This window comes from Dasypus novemcinctus, chromosome 5 (assembly GCF_030445035.2).
Source record: "Dasypus novemcinctus isolate mDasNov1 chromosome 5, mDasNov1.1.hap2, whole genome shotgun sequence".
In the NCBI taxonomy this organism is placed as follows: Eukaryota; Metazoa; Chordata; class Mammalia; order Cingulata; family Dasypodidae; genus Dasypus; species Dasypus novemcinctus.
The window spans coordinates 77802386-77827937 of record NC_080677.1 but is presented as its reverse complement, the minus strand read 5'-3'; the positions used below and the strand labels follow the sequence as shown (position 1 = coordinate 77827937).

At 38.9% G+C, this 25552-nt stretch overlaps 1 protein-coding gene across 16 annotated transcripts in view; it reads left to right on the top strand.

Moving 5' to 3' along the window:
- Positions 1-25552, top strand: part of NAPEPLD (N-acyl phosphatidylethanolamine phospholipase D) — an 86050-nt gene that overhangs the window by 25568 nt on the left and 34930 nt on the right. For all 16 annotated transcript variants that reach the window (XR_009185966.2, XR_011648744.1, XM_058297983.1 and 13 more), the window contains one exon: positions 8225-8534. Coding sequence is in view for 14 of the 16 variants with exons in the window: in XM_058297982.2 (XP_058153965.1) it covers positions 8225-8534 (310 nt within the window). In the remaining 2 variants the exon portion in view is untranslated. The remainder of the gene's footprint in view (positions 1-8224; positions 8535-25552) is intronic.

The following is a 25552-nucleotide window of genomic DNA, read 5'->3' as shown; positions in this document are numbered from 1 at the left end:
TTTGTTATCTCTTCCCTTCTGTTTGCTTTGGGATTGGTTTGCTGTTCTTTTTCTAGTTTCTCCTGTTGTTCAGTTAAATCTTTGATTTTTAGCTCTTCTATTTTAATATAGGTGTTTAGGGCTATACATTTCCCTCTCTAGGCTGCCTTTGCTGTATCCCATAAATTGTGGTAAGTTGTGTTGTTGTTTTAATTTTTTCAATACATTTACTGGAGAAGGACTTGGCCAAGTGGTTAGAGCATCCGTCTACCACATGGGAGGTCCGCGGTTCAAACCCCGGGCCTCCTTGACCCGTGTGGAGCTGGCCCATGCGCAGTGCTGATGTGGAGCTGGCCCATGTGCAGTGCTGATGTGCGCAAGGTGTGCCGTGCCACGCTGGGGTGTCACCCGCGTAGGGGAGCCCCACACGCAAGGAGTGCGCCCGGTAAGGAGAGCCACCCAGCACGAAAGAAAGTGCAGCCTGCCCAGGAATGGCGCCGCACACATGGAGAGCTGACACAACAAGGTGATGCAACAAAAAGAAACACAGATTCCCGTGCCACTGACAACAACAGAAGTGGACAAAGAAGACGCAGCAAATAGACACAGAGAACAGAGTGGGGGGTGGGGGGTGGGGAAGGGGGATAGAAATAAATAAATAAATAAATCTTTTAAAAAAATACATTTACTGATTTTACTTGCAATTTCTTCTTTGACCTATTGATTATTTAGGAGTGTGTTGCTTAGCCTCCACACATTTGTGAATTTACCTCTTTCCTGTCTATTATTGGTTTCCAGTTTCATTCCATTGTGATCTGGGAAGGTGCTTTGTAAATCAGTCTTTTTATGTTTTTTGAGAGCTACATTGTGACCTAAGATGAGGTCTGTGCTGGAGAAAGATCCATGCGCACTTGAGAAGAATGTGTAACCCTCTGAGTTTGGGTACAGCAGTATGTATATGTCTATTAGGTCTAGCCTGCTTATCATATTGTACAATTTCTGTTTCCTTGTTGATCTTCTGTCTTGTTCTGTCTAATGATGTAAGTGGTGTGTTGAAGTCTTCAGCAGCTGTTGTATGGTTGTCTTTCTCTCCCTTTAGGTTTGCCATAGTTTGCCTCATGTGTTTTGGGCATGCTGGTTTGGAGCACAGATATTTATGACTGTTATATCTTCCTGGTGAAGTGTCTCTTTTATTAATATATAATGGCCTTCTGTATCTCTTATAACTTTTTTTGCATTTGATTTTCTGATATTAGTATAACCATCCCTGTTCTTTTTTGGTTACTATTTGCATGAATGTGTCGTTTTCCAACGTTTTACTTTCAGCCAATTTGTATCTTTGGGTCTAAGATGAGTCTCTTGTATGCAGCACAAGGATGGCTCATGTTTTTTATCCATTTTGTCAACCTATACCTTTTCTTTTTTTAAAGATTTATTTCATTTATACCTCTCTCCCTTGTTTTTTGTGTTCGCTGTCTGTTCTCTGTGTCTAGTCATTGTGTGCTCTTTCCGCCTGCCTGTCTTGTTTCTGGGAGGCACTGGGAACCTAACCTGGAACCTCCTGTATGGGACGGAGGTGCCCAGTCACTTGAGCCACCTCTTTTTCCTGCTTGCTTTGTCTCTCATTATGTCATCTCAGTTTGTCATCTTGTTCCTTCAGCTTGCTGTGCCAGCCCACCATGTCAACTCACTGTCTTGCTTGTCTTCTCTAGGAGGCATTGAGAATTGAACCTGGGACGTCTCGTGTGGTTGGCGGTTGCCCAACTGCTTGAGCCACATCTACTTCCCTGCCTATATCTTTTGATTGGGGTGTTACATTCAATGATATTACTGTAAATACATTGTTTACTTCCACCATATGGTCTTCATATGACATATATTATTTTTGTCTGTCTTTTTACTCTTTTGATTATCCTTTGTGCTCTTTATTCCTTCTGTACTCTCCTCCAGTTCTCTCTCTCCTGTCCTTTTCTTTCAGGCTCTAAGGCTTCCTTTAATAATTCCTGCAAAGGTGGATTATTTTATATGAACTCTCTTAATTTCTGTTTGTTTGTGAATATTTTATACTCACCTCCGTATATTTGAAGGACAATTCTCGGCTGGTGGTTTTTTTTCTTTCAGTATCCTAATTGTATCATGCCACTCTCTTCTTGCCTCCATGGTTTCTGATGAGAAATCTGCACTAAGTCTTACTGTGCATCCCTTGTATATGATGGTTTGCTTCTGTCTTGCTGCTCTCAGAATTTTCTCTTCATCTTTGACATTTGACATTCTGAGGAGTATGTGTGTTGGAGTAGGTCTATTCAGATTTATTCTGTGTATATGTCTGCTTCTTGGACACATAAGTTCATTTCTTTCATGAGCTTTGGGACATTTTCAGCCACTATTTCCTCAAATAGTCTTTCTGCCCCTTTTCTGTTCCCTTCTTCTGGAACCCCCATGCCATGTATGTTGTTGTGGTTTGTGTTGTCATTTAACTCCCTAGCCCCTGCTCAGTTTTTTTCCCATTCTTTTCTCTCCTCAGTTTCAGCTGTTCTGTCTTCAATATCACTTATTCTTTCTCCTGTTATCTTGAGTCTGTTGTGTGCCTCCGATGTGTTTTTATCTTACCTATCATGTCTTTCATTCCCATGAACTCTGTTACTTTTCTGTTCAGGTTTTCACGGTCTTCTTTGTGTTTGCTTAATGTCTTCCTGATGTCATTTCTCTCTTTAGCCGTATTGTCCATCAACTCATTAATTTGATTTTGTAAATTTGTGTGAATTTCGTTAATTTGTTGTCTCATATCCTGTGTCTCTTCTGGGGCTTTGATATATTCCTTTTCTTGGGTCACATCTTCCATTTTCTTAGTATGGCTAGTAATTTTTTGCTGCTGTCTAGGCATCTGGTTATGATGGTAAGTTTACTCTGATGCTTAATTTCTCTCTCTTTCATAGAGATTTAAGTGGCAGGAGGCTATGTGTTACTGCTGTTCTTTGATTCTTCTTTCGTTTGGGTCTTTTGGTTTGTCCCCATTAGGTGCTCAAAACTGGGTCTTTGACCCAGTAATGGGTTGCAGACCCGTTTCCTAGGACCTTTGGGAGGGAAGCTATAATGGCTGGGAAAAGCCTCTTATTTATTTACTTTTAATTTCCTCATGTGCACTTCCTTTTTTCTGCGAGCAGATGGAGGCTTTGGCAACCCTTTCAGTTCAGTGCCTGGTTGGAGTGTGTTGGCTCCATCACAGACAGTATCAGTGTAGTAGAAGATCCTGCCTGGAGGCTAAGAGCCTGGTAATTTAAACTTTCTCATAGATAGTTCTCCAACCTTGGCTGGCAGCCTCTACTCGTTTCCTCGGTAGGAAATAATTCTACTTCCTTCTGCATCTTCAACAACCAGTCCTGGTCAGTAGAAGAGATTGAAGGGGTCAGATCTCTTTAATCCCTTCCTGGCTTCCAAGGCAAATAATGGTGTAGCCCTACCTGGTCTGAAAGGGTTTGTGGGACACAGCAGACCAAATTTGTGGGTCAGAAACAGTCCGCCTTAGGCTGTGTCCCTCTTCTCTTTCCTGGGGTAGTGGGTCCCTAGAGCCCCTCTTTGTAGCCTCTAGTCCAGAGGCCTGAGAATTCTGAAGTGTCTTTAGTGTGAGGAAGGGCTCCGGCAGTAGAAGCCATGGCTTTTAACTCACAATCTGTCCACTGGGATTCTTTCCCTTTGTCCCTCTCTCTTTTGGGCAGTGTCTAGCTGCCCCCTGGTAGCCTAAAGCCTAGACGAATTTTTTCCAGGCCATTTCTGCTTGTCCTGTAGCTATTTTTCTAGGAGAGAAGAGATTCCTGTATCTTTCTCATCCACCATCTTCCTGGAAGTCCTTATTGTGGTTTTAATTTTAATTTCCCTAATAATTACTGGTGTTGAGCCAGTAATACTAGTAATTGACTAGTTTTACATATCTTTTCCATGATGAAATGCCTTGATAGCTATGTGGTAGAGCTCAATTTCTTGTTAAATATAAATCCCTCTACTGGAGTATATTAAGGCAGTTCAATTCATGGCTATGGCTTTTGCTTATTTTAATAATACCTTCTCTGGAACTCAAGTTACGTGACTCCTTTCAAAGACTTCTTTCTAGAAACTTGAAGTCCTCTATAAAGAAAACCATATTTACAGTTATTCAGAAATATGAATCTTAGGAAGTATAAAACATTCTCCCTGCTCTTCATAAAATTCACTGTACTTTTCAGTTATTATAGGGCATTGTTGTTACCTTTAAATTTGTTTCTGGATTCTAGTCCAAATTTAATTATTTTATATACGTTAAAACTAGCTATAATGTACAGGAGAAAGGAGGGCTAACAATTAATTATACTTCTGATTATATTTAATTACCATGACTAATGTTTTCACTCCTATTCAAACATATGTATTTCTAGACATAAAATGCAATTTTTCATCAATTTCACAACAGACATTTTATTCATATTTTAACACCACTCATAGCGTTGCTGAAATATCTCTGGATTCTTGGCTATGTTGCAAAAAAAAAATTTTAAGTACATGCCAGTTCAGTTAGGCCAGTACTTTGTTAAGGTACTGAGAGAAGAGAAATGGAAGAAAATAACAGATTATGGATCCCTAGTATACTTGCAGGTTAGTACAGGCAGAGAGAGGAAAAGGGCTGAAAAGGGCTGAGAGGGCTGATTTACAGACTGCAAGTCCCCATTACAGATTTTAAGTCCCAGGTCTACTTGCATGTTGGTCCACTCAGTGAGAGAAAGGGCATAACAGGGCTGATTTGATTGGTTACCTTACCCATCAATTGCCTGGAATGTCCAATGACAAGGTCCCTTGATAATATCCAGGGTTTTTCCTTGATCCCGGACAAAATCCTGTTCTGAGTAGGGGTTCTTGTGTGGTTCTTCCAGCAGCCATCACGTGGGGTCTCCATGGGCATGTGTTTCATGCCCATGTTTTTTGGCCAGGTCCCAGATTCATCTCTTTATTCCCTAATCTAGCCTGCCTCAATATCAGGATGCATCATATATTGGATAGCAATTATAATTGGCAATATTTTTACTTATCGGCATATAAAATATGTTTGCCTTATAATTCATGGTATCTCAAATTAGATGAAATACAGTATTATGTAAAGATCTTTATCAAGTTTCTAACCGCCTTTTGAAACACAGTTTGTTTACAATTTATATTTACTCACGAGTGTGCAAAATTACTTTCACAATGTTGACCTGAAAGTAAGGCATAATTTTCACTTATATTCTTAATTTGGGAGACAGATACATAAGAAGAAATAATTGGGAGATTTGCTACATCTAATTAAGGCAACTCCAGTCCAAGTCCATCTGATTCCAAACACCATGTTCTTTTTTTTAAAATCACACTGTTACTTCCTATCCAATGTTATTGTATTCTTTATTACTAATTTTTAAAAATCCTAATGTATTAAAACCTCCAAAAATTACAGTCTACTTCTTTGGGACTTGAACCATATTGAACTTTTCATACAAGTAGCCACTTAAATAAATTATTCTAGACTTTAACAAAGCAGCACAGAGTCACAAACTAGAATTAAAATAAAAATGTGGGGGAAGCAGACTTGACTCAACAGATAGAGCATCCACCTACCTCAACTGTGTGGTGAGCTGGCCCATGTGCAGTGCTGATGCGTGCAAGGAGTGCCTTGGCACACAGGGTGTCCCCCGCGTAGGGGAGCCCCATGCGCAAGGAGCGTGCCCCGTAAGGAGAGCTGCCCAGCGCAAAATAAAGTTCAGCCTGCCCAGGAGTGGCGCTGCACATGGAGAGCTGACACAACAGAAAGAGACACAGATTCCCGGTGCTGCTAACAAGAATAGAAGTGGACACAGAAGAAAACACAGCGAATGGACACAGAGAGCAGATAACTGGCGGGGAGGGGGATGTAGCAGATGTAGTTCAGTGCAAAGCAGCATGTAAAGCCCTCTTTTCATTCAGTAGACATTTATGGAGCGAAATCCTGAGCTAGGTTATCTGGAAGATGCAGAGGTGCCACTGATTATACACCTCACCCTGTAATCTATTGGGGAAGACAGACACTCAAACAAATAGAATAAATTAGCTGCCATAATAGATACTGTAATACCGTAATGCAAAGGACCTGTCTTGGAAGATGCCTCACCCTGTGAGGCAGGCAAACCAGGTGTTACTGTCTTATTTTAATGGAGGAAAAAAGTTTGGAGAGTTTCTTTCCTTAAGGAGGTAATTTTCAGGTTGTTCTGCAGAACCAGAGCCAAGCAGATATACTCGGATGTGTGCACCCATTTGTCACAGTGGTAAAGGGTCAGCTGTAGTTTTATAAAAAATACAAAAGTGCTGTTTAAATGGATGGCCTTTGTTTCTGTGCTTCATAAAAGTCTGCCTGAATTTAATTTTTAGCCAGGTAAAGGGTGTTTTATAGATATTTTAAAAATTGAGAATTAGAAAGCCTAGGTTGTTTGCCCAAGGTATAAAGCTAGTTAGACTCTTAGCTATTTAGACCCTCCCTATACAGTGGAGGGCCAGTCAACATTGTGTGTACTAGCTTTTGTCAACTGTGGATTTTTTCTTAAGAAAAATGATCTTCAGACCACAGACTACTTTAGACAGTTTAGGGAAAAAAATGTTTTGCTTCAGTGTATATGTTCATCCTGGGGTTTTTGTTCTTCTCCTTTTCCTCCTGGATCCTATTTCTATTTAAACACTATCGGTAGCCATAAAAATGTTTGGCTTTCTGTTATTGTGCTTATTTTCTTAGGGTTATGAAGTATGTTTTAGGTATGCATTGTATTTAAGCCAAATAAACAGAAAGCAAATGTTTAATGAAATAGAAAAGAAATGAAATTTATGGCAGATAAATGCATATGTATTTTAAAAATTTCTCTTCCCCCCATTGTCTGCTTTCTGTGTCCATTCACTGTGTGTTCTTCTGTGTCTGCTTGCGTTCTTGTCAGCAGCACTGGGAATCTCTGTCTCCTTTTATTGTATCATCTTGCTGTGTCAGCTCTTCATGTGTGCGGCGGCATTCCTGGGCAGGCTATGCTTTTCTTGTGTGGGGCATCTCTCCTTGCAGAGTGCAGTCCTTGCACGTGAATGTCCCTATGCAGGGGACACCCCTGCGTTGCATGACACTCCTTTGCACATATCAACACTGCACGTGGGCCAGCTCACCACATGGGTCAGAAGGCCTTGGGTTTGAACCCTGGACCTCCCATATGGTAGGCAGATGCTCTATCAGTTGAGCCAAATCCATTTCCCAAATGCGTATTCTTAACACATAGCTTTTCATAATTTGTCACTTTTATGTGTCTGGAATTGTGTATAGTTCAGATTAGGGATGTTAGTGCCTGGGGTTAAGTAGTGGTAGCAGTGGTAGAAGTAGTAGTGGTAATTACAAGGGCAGCAGGAAGAACTAACATTTATTGAGCTGTTATCAGGTGTATGTATGTGTCTATTACTGTGTTTTTAAGTGCTCTACTTGTATTAGATTTTTAATTTAATTTTATCTTATTGAGGTACTGGGGATTGAACCTAAAACCTGGTACATGGGAAGCAGGCTCTCAAACCACTGAGCTACACTCACTCTCCTTATATTAGCTTTTTAAATTCTTTCAACCGTGGAGGCAAGCAGTGTTGTTATTCCCGTTTTATAGATGAGGAAATCGAGGCACTGAGAGATAAGTAAATTTGCCCAAGCTTGCATACCTAGGGTAGATAATGTGCTGAGTTAGCAGTTCTGACCCTGAATTAATTCAGATTTGTATTCTTAACCAGTTAAATGTATTATTGAAATGTCTCTCAGTTAATGTGTTATGTCTTTTGCTGGGATTGAAACTCATTGTACTTTTTAGGGATATTGGTAACAGATTGTCTTCAATGTAAAAATGACTGGTGGTGTTCTGTGTAAGTGACTTGAATTACTGGGGTGTCCTCAGGGATCTAAGGCAGTATTTACTTTGTGTTGATGACAATAATACCTTTATAATATATGTATGAAAATATTATAGATCTATGAAGGTGCTTAACGTTATTCTACAGGATTATCATTGAAATTTAAAATTTCATGCGTTTACCTGCTGGCTGGGGAAATAAATTGTTTTGGATTATAGCAGAAAAGGGACTTTTGAAGAGTTCGGCAGTAATCCTAATAAGTAAAGCAAATGTATTTTCTATTTAGCAAGGAGTAATATATATATATAATATGTTTTAATGCCTATGTATTTTTCCCCCCTTTTTAAAGTTTTTCATCAGTGGACATGGATGAAAATGAAAGCAACCAACCCCTGATGGCAAGCAGCCAATATCCTAAAGAGGCAGTAAGAAAACGCCAAAATTCAGCACGGTATTCTGGAGGAAGCGATTCTTCTAGGCTTTCCAGGAAAAGCTTCAAACTGGATTACAGATTAGAGGAAGATGTAACTAAATCAAAGAAAGGAAAAGATGGGAGATTTGTTAACCCTTGGCCAACATGGAAAAATCCCTCTATTCCAAATGCTCTCAGATGGTGCATAATGGAAAAAGATCACAGCAGTGTTCCACGTTCCAAAGAGGTAGGTTTTGGCTTTTTTGAATGTTCAGTATGTATTCCTAATACATATGTTACTCAGCTTTGCTGTTAATTGCCTCTAGTTCGAGCCCCTTTTACATGATGAGCCATAAGGCTAGGTTCTGGGGAGATGAAGTGAATAAGGTGTCTCCCAAGTTCAGAGTTTAGGAGTAGAGTGTATATATGAATAACCTACTCTGATTTGGTGGCAACCAGAGGTAGGAAAAAAGTGCTTTAGAGGTACAGGAAAGGAATTAGTTAATTCTGAATAGTGGGGCTGTAGATGGCTTCACCCAGGAAGTGGTATGTGAGCTGGGCGTGGAAAGATAAGACCTATTTTGACAGTGGTTTTCCAGGTAGATTGTGGCATGAACAAGGTTGCAAAGGTGAGAAAGTGCATGGCCTGTTCCAGAAAGGAGTAACCTGATATGTGTTTGGAATACAGATTATGAGGGCTAAGACGTGACTTAGAGTGCTTGGCTTTTAATCCTTGGATAAGGCTATTAAAACTGCAAGAGAAATCTTCAGATGAACTTTCCAGACCTTTAAGAATTGACACTGGGTTACTGACATTTTTAAATATGCTAGTTTTATTTAGGATGAAATTTATTAACATTTGACATCAAGATTATTATATGAGTTGAGAGATTATACTTTGGCCGTGGGATAGGGGGAGGTGGGGTATTCTCAGTTGCAGTAGCACCTTTTCTCCTTTCTTAGTTTCCTGCCCCTGCTTCCTGACTTGTCTCCCCACACCCCAAACTTACCTGGTAGCTCTTTCCCACCAACCCTTGTCCTGCCAAGTTTTGTGGGGAGTTATGAGATAAGGAGGCTGGTTTGGCTGGTGAGGGGTGGGAGCGTAGGATGGAATGAAAAGAGTAGAGACATCCTGGAAGGACTGGTTGCAGTAGAAAGCTAAGGAGCAGGGAGAGGCTTAGATCTTTTACCTTGGGAAGTGTGTCCATTTTTCTTTAAAGGATATGCGGTCAAAAATGATATTATCGGGGAAGTGGTTACGGCTCGATTAGTTGGGCTCCTGTGTACCATATGGGAGGCCCTGGGTTTGTGTTGTGGGGCCTCCTTGTGAAGGCAGACTCGCCTGCATGCCGCGGAGAGCTGACTCAGCAAGGTTATGCAACAAAAAAGGAAAACAAGCAAAAGCATGAAGAGCGTGCAGTGAATGGACAGAGAGCAGACAGCAAGCAAGCAGCAAGGGGGGAGGGGAAATAAAAATAAATAAATACAGACACAGAAGAATGCACAAGCAAATGGACACAGAGCAGACAGCACGCAAAAAGCCACAAGGGGGGATATAAAATTAAAAAAAAAGAAGAAATGATGGATTCGTTTAAAAAAAAGTGATATTATCACTTTGATGCTGAGGAATGTCCATAGTATTAATTCTGGTTACTAGAATTGATTAATGTGAATAATATTTTTTCAGCACCTTTTTAGAATGAGGCAGGACCCTAGTAGATGAAACCTTACACATTTCAGTTTTGAGGATAGGAACAAGAAAGGTATTTTGTTTTGTTTTGTTTTCTGGAGAACTCCATAAGAAGAGAAACAGTGTCAAGCTGTGAAGAGAAAGATTATGGCGGCAAAAGATTAGGAGGCAGTGATGGGTAGGCCATGTGTTGGGATAAGTTTCTTCCTGGTTTTTGAGCCACAACTTCTAAAAACACAAACATGTCTTTAGTCTTATTTCATTTCAAAGAGGAAGTGACCATGTAAACGCAGCAATCTTCATGCTCTTATGATTTGGAAGTTATTAGAAACTGGATCGAATCTCTAGGGACCACTAGGCCAGTGCTTCTTAAGCTTTTTTGGATACTGGCCCCTTTCTCAGAAATACACACATTCATATAAGCACATTGCCTTTTACCACAATTTCAGAGTTCATGGACCTTCTTAAGACAATCCATTAACCTATTTACTCATGAATTCATTTATTTGTTTTATTCAACGAATATTTATTGAGCATTAGCTATGTACCATACACTCTGCTTTAGGTGACAGAGATAAAGCCACAAGAAAGCAGAAAATCACCCTGGCCTTCTTGGACCTTAGGTTTAGTGGGAAGGGAGAGACAATAAACAAAAAAGTAAATTAAATTAAGTAGTATATTAAAAGGTGAAGGCAGGGAGAAATAAATAAACCTTAAAAAAAAAAGGTGGTAAATGCTGTAGAGAATAACAAAGCAGAGAAGGAAGTGAGGGAGATGAGGAGTGGGGACTGCAGTCTTTAATGAAGTTTATGCTTTTCTTCTTTTTACTTTCTTCTTTCTTTCCCTTCTTTCCTTCATTCCTTTCTTCCTTTAGGAGTGGGTATAGCTCAGTGGTCAAGTGCCTGTCTTGCATGTACAAGGACCTGATTTCAATCCCTGGTACCTCCTAAAAACAAACAAAAGAAAACAAAAAAAATCAGCATCATGTCATATAAAAGAAGAGAAAAGGCACCTTTGCACTATTCTAATTTATATGTTATTTCTCAGCTCTTTTACTCGTTTCCAATAAAAGCCTAGAATGAGGTAAAATTAAAGTTGACTTCTATTTTCACTCCAGGTTTAATAAGCCTTTTAAACAAATTGCCAAGATTATTAACTTTTACCAACTTTGAAATAGGATAGAGGTGTACCTTATCCAAAAACAACAACAACAAAAAATTGTGTGTCAAACTCCTTCTTCAGTTCATTGTGTCAACTCAGAATTTAATCAGATTTTCAAAAGTTATTTTTGTTAGATATGGAGAGGCTAGAGTTTAATAAGTAAACCACAATTTAAAATTGTATTTTGAAAAGTAGCAGGATAAAATGATAGATACAGAATTATAATTATTTTATGTTATGCTATTTGTATCAAATTATATTATACTATGTTATATTTATTTAGTTATATAAATATGAAAGTAGTTTGGAAGAAACACATGATAAAAGCATCAAATAACTAATACAATAGGTCTAAATAAAATGAAAATAGTCATAAGCAGTACCTCATGATTTTGTTTCCTAGTCAGAAATTGATGCTTCTTGACCACTCTGGATTTGCCTTTTTTGGGTCCTGAGAGCAGTGTGCCCGTTTACAGGCTTCCCACTGTTCAGATGCTGTTGTTGGCTTGGAGTCCTTGTCTGATTGTTACTGTTACTGTAGCTCATACACAGCTGCCAGTAGTCATTTCAGAGAGCGAGTAAGGCAGGCACATCCTGACTTCTGTTTCATTAGGTGCAGGAGGCTCTTCTACTCAGTTACTTTTATAGAAGTGAGGATGGGGCAGTCACATTGGAGTGTGAGAGATGGAGACTTGAGGCTGCCGCAGCACGACCTGGTGGGAAAAATGGACACTCAGAGTCCAGAAACCAGGTGTGGGCTCAAGATTCCTCACTGACTGTGTGAACTTATTTTTGTCACACTCCCTCATGGAACTCCATTTTATTTTATTTTTTTGGTCTATAAAGTGAGAATAAAATAGTTTAAGGTACTAGGATTGTTTTGAGGTTCACATGACACATGAAAGTACTTTGAAAATATAATGTGCTCTCTTTTTTTTTTTTTTTTTAAGATTTATTTTTATTTATTTCTCTCCCCTTTCCTCTGCTGTCTGCTCTGAGTCCATTTGCTGTGTGTTCTTCTGCATCCACTTGCGTTGTCAGGCAGCACTGGGAAACTGCATCTCTTTTTGTTGCATCATCTTGCTGCGTCAGCTCTCCATGTGTGTGGCACCATTCCTGGGCAGGCCGCACTTTTTTTCATGCAGGGCAGCTCTCCTTGTGTGGTGTCCTCCTTGTATGTGGGGCACCACTATGCGGGGGCGCCCCTGCGTGGCAAAGCACTCCTTGTGTGCTCCTTGTGCACAGCAGCACTGTACATAGGCCAGCTTACCTCACAGGTCAGGAGGCCCTGGGTATCGAACCCTGGACCCTCCATATGGTAGGCGGATGCTCTATCAGTTGAGCCACGTCTGCTTCCCATAGTGTGCTCTTTAGATATATGATATTGAAGAATAGAGTGCCCTATGAAAAAATAAAACAGATCAATTATTTTATATTGATTTTTAATTTTTATAAGGAAAAAATAGATGTGTATTGTTTTTAAGAAAAGTTATAGTACCAAAAGACTTGTAAGAAAAATATCAGTCCCCTAAATAGTCCCTGCCACATAGTCCCTCTCCCCAGAGGCAACAGCTTTCAACTCTTTGAGAGTGTTTCCTCTGAAGTTTACCTTCGTATTTCTAAGGACTAGGAATGAATACCATTCCTTGGCATTGTCTGTTGACTTCTACCATGCAGTATCAGATTTAACTCTCCATCTCCCCAACCCTCTGCCATGGTGCTGCTTCCCCTTTCCCTATTCTGCCAGAAGAGATACTGCACAATTTTTTATTTGGTTAATTAGAAATTAATTTAACTGTTTATATTATGCCTATACCAGCTTTTTTCATTGATGAACCAAGTGATGGACTATGGCTCTGTCTTCTTAGTTTCCTGGGGCTGCTAGATGTTTTAATATGACAGAAATGTGTTCTCTCACAGTTCTGGAGGCCAGAATTCTGAAATCAGCGTATTTCAAAATCGCTAGGGATTAGACTTCAACGTACCTTTTTGGGGGATGCAGTTCAGCCCATAAGTCTCCTTTCTTAGACACTCTCCCCCCTGTCCCAATTTAGTAATACCTCTTTTTTTCATCTTCTTAGCTTTCTGTATATTCATAGCTAAGTATTTCCCTACATCCCAGAGTTTTTCAGAATGACTTGTGTAGACCTCGCAGGTCGTCTTTCAGCACTGTAACGTGGTCTGGCCTGCTGTCGGTTTCCCCTCTTGTTCTCCCGTCATCATCATCCTGGCCTCTTCCATGTTGGCCTGTTCTCTGCATCCCTAGTTCTTCTTTCTTGAACATTTTCTCTTTCTGGCGGAGCACATTTTTTGAGAATAGGTAATGGGAGGTAAGTTTGTTGAGACCTTGCTTTTCTGAAGATGTCTTTATTCTCACTCTTTTTTTTTAAAGATCTATTTTTTATTTATTTATCTCCCTTTCCCCGCCACCTCCCCCCGCCCCCCCAGTTGTCTGTTCTCTGTGTCCACTCGCTGTGTGTTCTTCTTTGTCCGCTTGTATTCTTGTCAGTGGTACCTGGAATCTGTGTCTCTTTTTGTTGCATTGTCTTGCTGCGTCAGCTCTCTGTTTGTGCAGTGCCATTCCTGGGCAGGCTGTACTTTTTTTGCACTGGGCAGCTCTCCTTATGGTGCACACTCCTTGTGCGTGGGGCTCCCCTATGCAGGGGACACCCCTGCATGGCACAGTGCTCCTTGCGCGTGGGCCAGCTCATCACATGGGTCAGGAGGCCCTGGGTTTGAACCTTGGACCTCCCATGTGGTAAATGGATGCCCTATCCGTTGGGCCAAATCCGCTTCCCTATTCTCACTCTTGATTGACAGTTCGGATATAGGATTTTAGTTTAGAGACAGTTTTCTTTCAGAATTTTAAAGTATCAACTCTGTGACCTTCTTTTTGGTATTGCTATGGAGTTCAGTGCCTTTCATATTCTTGATCTTTTGTTCACATTCTTCATTTTCTCTTTGGAAATTGTGAGATTATCTCTTTGGCGACAGTGTTCTGAAATTTCACCAGTGTATGTGGTTCTTATTGATTATGCTTGGTGTCTGGTGGGCCTTGTCAATCTGAAAATTGATCTCCTTCAGTTCTAAGAACTTTTGTTGTTCATTTATTTTTGAAAATTTCTGAGACTACCATTAGTTGTGTGTGTGTGTGTATATATATATATTTCTTTAAGGAGGTACTGGGGATTGTACCCAGGGATTGAACTTGGGATCTCATACATGGGAAGCAGGCGCTCAAACCACTGAACTACACCTGTTCCTTCCATTTGTTGTATTTTTGACTGTCTGGATGAATCCTTAGTTTACTTTTTATTTCTCCTTTTTTTTTTTTTTTAATGTTATGCAAGATTTTCTCCTGGATTTCAGTTTCATTGATTGTTAAATACTTTGGTATGTGTCTTACTGAGTTTTAGTGATGAATAAAAATATCACAGTATAATAGTAACTTAAAAAAATCTAGAAAATACAAATACAGTATAAATACAGTATGGTCTTTTCCATGCATAAACAAAAGAACTGTGAGTAAAGATAGTATAGTGGTAACAATGGTTATAATCTATGACTGTTGATGTGGTGGATTATTTCTCTTCTTAATTTATATTTTTTCTCTCTTTTCCAGATATTTTATGAAGGGCATATTCTCTTATAATCAAGAGAGAGTTTAAAAATACTAAGGACATTTTGATGGATCTTGTATTCCTAATACACATGGCATGGCAAAAAAATCAAACATTAGCATTAATAATTGATTGAATTAAGGTGTTTGGGTAACAGATTAATCTCTATTTAATGTTCATATATATATCTTTAAAGTAAATGTGAAAATGAAGTTTGTATTTTTGTTTTGCCTATCCTTTTTCTACTTTTTTTTTCTTTTTTAAAGATACTTAAATTACATAAGAAATATAGAGGGTTCCCACATGCCCCGTTCCCCACATTTCCCACACTTTCCCACATTAACAACATCCCTCATTAGTGTGATACATTGATTGCAATTGATGAACACATTTTGGAGCATTGCCACTAAGCATGGATTACAGTTTACATTGTAGTTTACACTCTCTCCCACCCAATTTTGTAGGTTATAGCAAGATATTATAATGGCCTATGTCTGTCATTGCAGTGTCATTCAGGACAATTCCCAAGTTCCAAAAATGCCTCCATATTACACCTGTTTTTCCCTCCCCTTGCCCTCAGAACCTCTAGGGCCACTGCCTCCACGTCAATGATATAATTTCTTCCATTGCTACAATCACAATAAGTCTATAGTAGAGTACCAGTAAGTCAACTTTAGTCCGTAGTTTGTTCCCCAATCCTGAGGATACTGGTATGGTGATGTCCACTCCACCTGTAATCGGGAGGGCGCTTCAATCCCATAGGGCCGATAGATGGGACTATCTTGCTTGCAGTTGTAGACTCTCTCGGTTCTTTGGTATGGTGATTGTCCAACATCACCTCCTTGTTAGTTGTCCTGGGTGAGACCAATGAACTGGAGAGTAGGTGTTGCAACTCTGTTGAGATTCAGGGCCCAAATGGCACATGGACAGCACAAAGATTTAAGTCTCTTGGATGTACACCTACCACCTCTAGTACTAATTATAGGGTCACATAGGACAGAAGAGCCATGTGTAGGGAAACCACAACTGAGTCCACCTCTGTCACACTGGGGAGCATAAATTCAAAAGTAGGGTCCACTGACAAGGCACCTAACTCCTGAGTTATCTGTCTTGACTATAATGTCTGGATGTCTCCAGAGCCCTCAGTATCTACTTTGGCAGTCAATGAGGAACCTACTGAACGTGCATAAGTGTAACCTCTGGAATGACCTCCCGACTCACTTTGAAGCCTCTTAGCCATTTAAACTCATTTGTTTTTACCTTTTCCCCCAAAGTTTGTATTATTTTTGCATCTGTCTTGCAAGTTTGAAATTATTTCAAAAGAAAAAAAGTGAAAAAGAAAAAAAGTTATTTTCTATTTGAAAAAACTAAACCTATGAAATATAGGTATTAAAGTTTTCTAAGAGAGTAAATATGTACCTTTAGTTGGAAGAAAGGAATTAATCATGTCTTTTTTAAAAATGATTTTTTAAACAAATCAATTTTGAGACATATTAATAAAGCATACAATTCATCCAAAGTGCACAATCAATAGTATATGGTATAATCACATAGTTGTGCATTCATCACTTTAATCATTATTAGAGCATTTTCATTATTTTAATAATACTATAATAATAATAAAATTCTTAACTCTCAATCTCTCTGTGCTTTCCATGCCACATAAGCTGCCTATTTTGGCTATCCTTGCACATTTATTTATTCTTTTTTAAGCAGTTTATTGAAATATATTCACATACCATATGATCTATCCAAAGTGTATAATCAATGGCTTTTTGTGTAATCATAATGTTGTGCATTCAATACCACAAAACATTTTAGAACAGTTTCCTTACTCCAAAAAGAAGAACTCCACACTCTTAGCAGTCACCTCTTAATCCCTCTGTCCTTCCCCTGCCTTATATAACCACTAGTCTAATTTCATCTTTATAAATTAATTTATATTTACATTTTATATAAATGGAATTATACAATATGTAATACTTTGTGTCTGGTTTCTTTAACTTATTGTAATTTTTTGTAGCAATCTTGAAGTATTAACATATATTAGTTTAGTTTCAAAGAAAAACAGTTTTATGTGTGCAATTTTACCCATATTCATATTTCATATGTGGTTTTTCTATGCCATACAATCCTGTTATATTTTTTTAGCTTTCCTTTTAGTAATTTACATGACCTTAGACTTCCCCTTTAAGCCACTGTCATACAGTTTTATGTGTGCAATTTTACCCATATTCATATTTCATATGTGGTTTTTGTATGCCATACAATCCTGTTATATTTTTTTAGCTTTCCTTTTAGTAATTTACATGACCTTAGACTTCCCCTTTAAGCCACTGTCATACAGTTTTATGTGTGCAATTTTACCCATATTCATATTTCATATGTGGTTTTTCTATGCCATACAATCCTGTTATATTTTTTTAGCTTTCCTTTTAGTAATTTACATGACCTTAGACTTCCCCTTTAAGCCACTGTCATACAGTTTTATGTGTGCAATTTTACCCATATTCATATTTCATATGTGGTTTTTGTATGCCATACAATCCTGTTATATTTTTTTAGCTTTCCTTTTAGTAATTTACATGACCTTAGACTTCCCCTTTAAGCCGCAGTCATATCCATAGAACTGCTAGTTACAAACACTTTGTTGTGCTTTCACCTTTTCTATTTATTTCCAAAGATTAACACATCCTTTTTACCAATTCTGCATAACTTAACCCTCAGCTTTCCATTCTCTAACTTCATTCTACTTTCTGGTGGCCCATATTCAAGTTATTAACTCCATGAGATTACACAGTATATTTAGTTCATAGTAGGGCAATCATATAGTGTTTGTCCTTTTGTGTCTGGCTTGCTCCACTCAACAAAATGTCCTCCAGGTTTATCTCTGTTGTCATATGCTTTACAAATTCATTTCTTCTTAGAGTTGCATAATATTCCATCGTGTATGTACAACACAGTTTGTTTATCCATTCACTGGTTGATGACATCTGGGTTGCTTCCATCTTTTGGCAACCATGAATAACACTGCTATGAACATTGGTGTGCAGATAACTGTTCATGTCACTGCTCTCAGTTCTATTTACTTCCACCATTTTATTCTTTGGTTTTTATATGTCATATCTTATTTTCGTCTGCCTTTTTACTCTTTTGGCTATCTTTTCTGCTATTTTTTGTCTTCTATACTCTCTTCCAAGCGTGTCTCCTGATTTTTTCTTTTAGGTTGTAAGGCTCCCTTTAATATTTCTGCAAAGGTGGTGAATTCTTTTTTAGGACCTCTCTTAGTTTCCGAATATATATATATATATATTTTTTTTCTTTCTTTCTTTCTATTTCTTTTGTTTTGGTACCCAGGGGACATGGATTGAACCTGGGTCCTCGTATGTGAGAAGCCAGCACTCAACCACTGAGCCACATCGGCTTTCCTGAGTTTGTTGTTTTTTTTCAGGAGGCACTGGGGACTGAACCCAGGACTTCCCATGTGAGAACATCTGCTCCTGTTTATGAATATTTTAAATTCACCTTCATATTTGAAGGCAATTTTGCTGAATACAATTCTTAGCTGGCAATATTTCTTTTTCAGTATCCTAATTGTATCACACCACTGTCTTCTTGCCTTCATGGTTTCTGATGGGAAATCCTAAGTCATATCCCTTGTATGTGATAGTTTGCTTCTTCCTTGCTTCTTTCAGAATTTTCTCGTTATCTTTGACATTCTGAGTACTATGTGTCTTGGAGTAGGCCTATTTACATTTATTCTGATCAATCTGTGCTTCTTGGACATATAAGTTCATTTCTTTCTTGAGAGTTGGGAAATTTTCAGCCACTGTTTTCTCAAATACTCTTTCTGTTTCTGCCCCCTTTCATTCTCTTCTTCTGGAACTCCCATGACATATATGTTACTGCGTTTCGTGTTATCACTGAACTTCCTGAGCCCCTCCTCAATTTTTTCCATTCTTTTCTCCAGTTTCAGTTGTTCTGTCTTCTGTGTCACTTGTGCTTTCATATATCATTTTGAGTCTGCTGTTGTGTACTTTTTTGTGTTTTTTGATCTCACTCATTGTGTCTCTCATTCCCGTGTGCTTTGTTACTTTTCTATTCAAGTTTTCAAATTCTGTGCACTTGTTCAGTGTCTTCTTGATGTCCTTTATCTCTTTAGCCATATTGTCTTTTCACTCATTTATTTGATTTTGGAAATTTGTGTGCATCTCTTTGATTAGTTGTCTCAAATCCTGTGTTTCTTCTGGTTCTTTGATGTGTTTTTTTGCTTTGGCCATTTCTTCTATTTTCTTAGTATGGCTTGTAATTTTTTACTGATGTCTAGGCATCTTATTATGATGGTGAGTTTTCTCAGATACTCAATTTCTTTCTCTTTTCTAGGGATTTAGCGGTCAGAAGCTGTGTGTTACTGCTGCTCTTTGATTCTTGGTTCAGCCTGTCCTGGGTATTTAGGATTGTCCCTGTTAGTTTGTTAAATTTGGGCCCTAGCCCCAGTAATGGATTGCAGACCTGCTTCCAAGGGCCTTGGGGAGGAGGGCTGGAAAGGCTGGAAAAAACCTCTTACTTCTCACTTCCTTACTTGCTCTTCCCTGGTTCGCCAGCAGATGGATCTCTTTGGCAGCCCTCTCAGTTCAAAGCCTGGTGGGAGTGTGTTTGCTGTTAGGTGGACTGGATCATTGTGATAGAGAATCCTGCCTGGAGGCTAAGAGCCTTGTAATACGAACTATCTCAGAGGCAGTTCTCCAACCTTTGCTGGCAGTTCCCTCCCTTTTCCTGGCTAGGAAATAATTCCACTCCCCTCTGCATGCTTAGTAGAGAGGGAGATTAAAAGGGTCAGGTCTCTTTATTAGTCCCTTGCTGACTCCCAAGGCAAATAATGGTGTAGCCCTACCTGTTCTGGAAGGGCTCGTGGGACACAGCAGACCAATCTGTGGGTTAAAAGCTGAGTCAGCCTTAGGCTTCCTCTGCCCTCCTGGGGAGTGAATCCCTAGGGCCTTCTTTGTTTGTAGCCACTGGCCACCAAGGCCTGACATTGAAAAGTGTCTGTAGGGTGGGGGACGATGCTGGCAGGTGCAGCTGCTGCTTTTAACTCATAGTCTTACCATCGTGATTCTTTTCCTTTGTTCCTCTCTCTTTTGGGTGGTGTCCTAAACCCTAGAAATATGTTTCTAGGCTGTTTCTGCCTGTCCTCTGACTCTTTTTCTGGGAGAAAAGAGTCCCATGTCTTTCTAGTCCACCATCGTCCTGGAAGGCCTTTAAAAATGATTTTAAAAAAGCATGATTTAAGTGAATTAATTTGAGTTGACTCCTTCCCTTCTTCCATCTCACCAATATATACACACATACCCTTAAAATAATATGTATAGTAACAAGAACATGGTTTTCTTGGCTTGTTTTTAATGTACGTTATTATTACTTATATCATGGAAAATGTTACAGGTTACTGAAAAAGCAAGATTTTTAGAGTCAGGAAGATGTAGATTCCACTCCAGATTGGACACTTACTTGTATGACCTTGGTCTGTATATCTGAAAGTGGTGGTACTGTCTTCTCATAGTGTTAGATGACAAAATATATTTCAAAGAGCTGGCAAAGAAAGTGTTTCAATGAATGTTAGGATTTTTTCCTTTTCCCAAGATAGATAAACATTAACTGGTGTACTAGTTAATTATGGACCTTGGGATTTTCCCTTTTTGCAGCTTTTAAAAGGAAGACGAGACAAGAAAATCTTGACCTAGCCAAGAAAAATGCCAAGTGAATACTTGGTTTGCTCAGATAAATAAGATTTTTATTTTACATCCTAAACACTTTTCATGCTCTGGTAATTAGGACAGAAAGTGAAAAATGAAAATTTCTTTTTAGGGTCTCAATTCTAGACCCCAGTTCTTTAAATTTTATGGGTCAGTAGTAATAGAGTTTAAAATAATTGTTGCTCTTTTCTTATGGTTGTAAAAACAATATAGCATGAAGAAAGGAACATGAAGAAAAAGTTTGACTACTTAATTCATATCCCTTTTCAGCACTTTAAAAAAAAAGACCTTTATTGAGATATAATTCACATACCATACAATGGACCCATTTAAAGTGTAAAATTCAATGTTTTTAATATTCACAGGGTTGTGCAACTGTCTCTACAATCTAATTTAATACACTTTCATTACCCCAAAAGAAAGCCTATATTCCTTAGTTACCCCAACCCCCTGCCCCAGTCCCCTCATTCCTCCCACCCAGTCTCTGGCAGCCACACATCTGCTTTGTGTCTCTGTTTTTTTCTATAGAAAATTTTTTTGTCTATTCTGGACATTTCTTATAAATGGAATCATACAATATGTGATTTGTGACTACTTTTTCTGATTTTTTAAAAAAGATTTATTTATTTCTCTCCCCTTCCCCCCCCCACCCCCCGTTATCTGCTCTCTGTGTCCATTTGCTGTGTGTTCTTCTGTGTCCTCTTGCATTCTCAGCGGCACTGGGAATATATGTCTCTTTTTGTTGGTCATCTTGCACCGTCAGCTCTCCATGTGTGCGGCGCCACTCTGGGGAGGCTCTGCTTTTTCATGCGGGGAGACTCAATACAGGGCACACTCCCTGCGCATGGGGCTCCCCTATGTGGGGGACAGACATCCCTGTGTGGCATGGCACTCCTTACATGCATCAGCACTGTGCATGGGCCAGCTCACCACATGGGTCAGGATGCCCTGTGTTCGAACCCTGGACCTCCTATATGGTAGACACTCTTATCAATTGAGCCAGTCAGCTTCCCTTTTTTGATTTTTTAAAAATAAAATCTTATTGAAGTATATCATTCATACATGAACATACATAAACAATAAGTGTATAGTCAAATTTGTGAATTTACAAAACAGAAATACATATCATCATACAAGGCTCCCATACATCTCCCACCAACAATACCTTGCATTGTTGTGAAACATTTGTTATAAAGTATGAAAAAGCATCATGTGTAACTAGCTTCTTTTAACACTTTATTTGTTAATAATTTGTTTGGAGAATAAGCTGAGGCTTTCCAAGGTTGCCCTATTGAGGTTTTAAGTTTTATCCCACCCACTTCTCCACTCAGCAATTATGAATGTCAAATATTAAACTTCAGATGACTTTTAATTTAGAGCAAAAAACATGCAACAGTTTTCAGGGAATTTTGTTATAGATATTTTGATGCACTATTTAAGCATGTTACTACTTAAACATTTTTTTTTTTTAAGTTTTAAAATAATATAAACTGGACATGTCTAAAGGTACAATTTGGTGAGTTAAGATATATGTATATACCCATGAAACCATCACCATAATCAAAATAATGAACATATCCATCATTCCCCAAGTTTCCTCATGCTCCTTTATAATCCATCTCCCCATTACTCTTCCTACTTGTTACTTAAAAAGAAGTGTATTAAATGAGATATATTTGGGAGTAAGTATAGTGATTGAAGGCAATGTAAATGGTGGCTAGCTGTGCGATCTTGTGTGAGTGCTGTTACCTCTCTAATTCTTTATTTTCTCACCTGTAGAACTGAGATAATTTCCAACTTCATGGTTCAATTTAAAAATTCTTGGGAGCAGATCTGGCTCAAGCAGTGGGCGCCCACATCACACATGGGAAGTCCTGGGTTCAGTTCCTGGTATCTCCTAAAAAAAAGGCAGGCAGACAACAAGCAGACAGCAGACATCAAGCAGGGTCAACAAATAGAGAATGAGCAGACGAGGAAAAAACAACAAACAAAAGCAAAACGAGTTAGGTAAGGATGTAGCTCAAGCAGTTGGGTACCTGCCTCCCACATGTTAGGCCCCAGGTTCAGTTCCAGGTGCTTCCTAAAGAAAAAGCAGGCAGACAATGAACAGACAACAAGCAAAGAGCACCGAGGACACAATAAGCAAAAACAATGAGCAGACTGTGGGCAGGGACAACAAGCAACAATGAGCACAAACAATGAGCAAACAGATGAAGGAGCCATCTGGGGAGGGGCAGGAATTCTTATGAAGAGGTAAGGACTGTGCCTACCTAGCACATAGTAAGTACTCCAAAATGATAGCTTTTGTTAGTTGTTTTATTTTGTGCTATATTATACTAAAGTATTTGATACATCAGATAATTCATCATCATTATTATTGTTACACAATAGTACAATGCCTACATGTGGTACATACCCAATTTATGTTCCTTTTCTCTTTCTTCCATAATTCTTCCTAAGTACACCATATGGCAGTTTTTATTGTTCAGTAAACCAATTTTTGAGATCTTAAAAAATTAACTTCATTCATCCAACAGATTTTATTGAATTCATGCTATGTTTTGGTCACTGAACCAGATACCGTGAATGATATCATCTTGAATAAGACTTGGGATAAGTCCGGTATAAATATAATCAGAGTATAGGGCAGAATATCTGTAGAAGATGTGAGAACAAAGTGGTCTGGAAGTTTAGAGGTGGGAGTGAGTCCTTCCATCCATAGAGACTCAGGGATGGCCACACAAAGAGTCAGTAAAATTTGATTAAGTTCTCAAAAGGCAGAGATGTGGAAGACATATTAATCTGAGAAATGGTAGGACCAGCACAGAGTTCTCAAGCTTAGTCTAGAAACAGAAAGTAGTCTCTACAGAACATGTGTAAAGGAGTAAAGTGAAACATGGCTGGAAACATGGATTGGGCAGTCATGGACAGGCTTCCTACTGGGCTAAGGAGTTGAAATGTGTTTGGTTAGGCATTAGTGAGCCGGTGAAGATTTTTCAGCAGAATAGAGTTATACCTTAAGTAGACTATTTTTGAAGTGGGTCTCGTGTATGGATTAAGTTGATGGGAAGACAGTTGGGCAGTGTTTGGAAAGTCTGCATATTACTTAGGGTCTTAACTAGATTAGTGGCAATGAGAAAGGAGACAAGGGTAAAGGTGCAAGAGATCAGTAGGGTTGGTGCCTGATTTGTTGGCAGGATTGGAGGCTTTCTTTGACAATTCTTACAGAGTACTGTGCTAGTCCCTACTAAATCAGTCCTCACAGCAGTGAAGTGTAGCTACTCTTATCGCCATTTTCCAGATAAGAAAACTAAGGCTTAGAGAGACTATTTGTCATCTGTAGCAGTTTGATATTATTTATGAATTCCAAGAAAAGATAAGGATTTGGTTGTAAACTGGTCTGTTCTTCTGAGTGTGATACCCTTTGATTGTATTAGGTTGAGCTGAGAAGTCTTTGATTAAATTATATTAAGATTAGGGCTTTCATTCCACCATGTCAGTAGGGTGTAACGCAGGTTAAGTCCCTGTCCCCTTGGGGGGCTAATAGAAATGGGCACTTGCTCAAGAAAGCACATAGAGGAAGAAGATGTGGAAGAAGAGAGACCTTAAGTCATTTCAATTCTGCCATATAACAGAAAGGAGAAGGCTCAAACAGCTACAGCCATAGGAAGAGAGACAAGCCCTATGCCAGCCTACAGCTGAGATGGGAAGAAGCTAGGCCCATGGAGCCTTAAGAAGAAGAAGGAAGGAGAGATTGGCAGAGGTTGCCCACCATCTTGCTTCATGTGGCAACAGACTTGGGTGAGGGAAGTAATCTTGAGTTGGACCTTTCAGTTGATACAAGGATAAAAAACTGTAAACTTTTACCCCAAATAAATACTATTCATAAAAGCCAATAGATTTTTGTTACTTTGCATCAGCACCCGTTTGGCTAACTAATACCTCCTCCTCTACCCTGTTTGCTCTTTGTCTTCCTTGTCCTGGTCTTTTCCCCATGCAGACTATCCCAGTGACCTCTCAGTTTTCCTTTACAGCAACTTGCTATCTGCCTTCTTTTTCCTTTTTCCATATTCATGGTGACTGTTGATACCCAAACAACCTTGAGGGCATCATTTATGTGTTTTAGAATTGTTTTTTTCTAAACATAAATTGCGTCATGTCCTTTTTTTTTTTTTTTTTCTTTCAGTAAATACTAGTTGTTTCCCATTGTCTCTGGGTTCAGTATGGCATTCAAGGCTCTTACTGTGTTCTGATCTTTTATAGTCTCTGCCTTTTACCCTAAAACACCATACTGGATAGCTCTCTGTCTTTGCTCAGGCAGTTTTTCCACCTGAAATGCCCTATTCTCTGAATCATGGATTTCTCATCATTCTGCATGAACTCACAAGTTCCTGTGTTTGTGATGCCTTTGGCAAGGGTTTTTTATTCCCTTTTATTAGACTGTAGTACATCTTATATTTTATTTACTTACTTTACTTACTTTTATGTATTATACCTTTTCCATAATCAATCTGTGACAAATTATAAAAATACAAATAGCAGTATAAAAACAAATGGATGAGCATAGAAGAGCAAATGAAATATTAGAGTAGAAAAATAAAGCCAAGAGTAAAGTTACAGAAAAGCACGCCATATTGCCCTGTACATTGCTGGAGGTGGCCTCAGCTTTTCTCTCAACTTCCAAGGCAAAACAAAAGGGAAGCACAAGTTAGAGTCTCTCCAGTGACAGTCAAATGAATAAAGTTGTCCAGGTAAGAAGAGATTTTTCTGTTACTGAGAATTAAAAATAATGTTTCTGGGGTGAGTGAGAAAGTGGGGGTGGGTGGTTGTGGTTACCAAGTCTTCAACAACAGCCCTAAAGGACTTGTATGGTAAGTTTCACAGGATGGCTTCTTTTAAGAACCTCGAGGTAACTGTATAGGATAATGCCAAAGCACAATTCGGTAACAGTTGTTTTGTTGTTGTTGTTATTTTTGGAGACACCAGAGATTGAACCCAGGACCTAGTACGTGGGAAACAGGCACTCAACCAACTGAGCTAT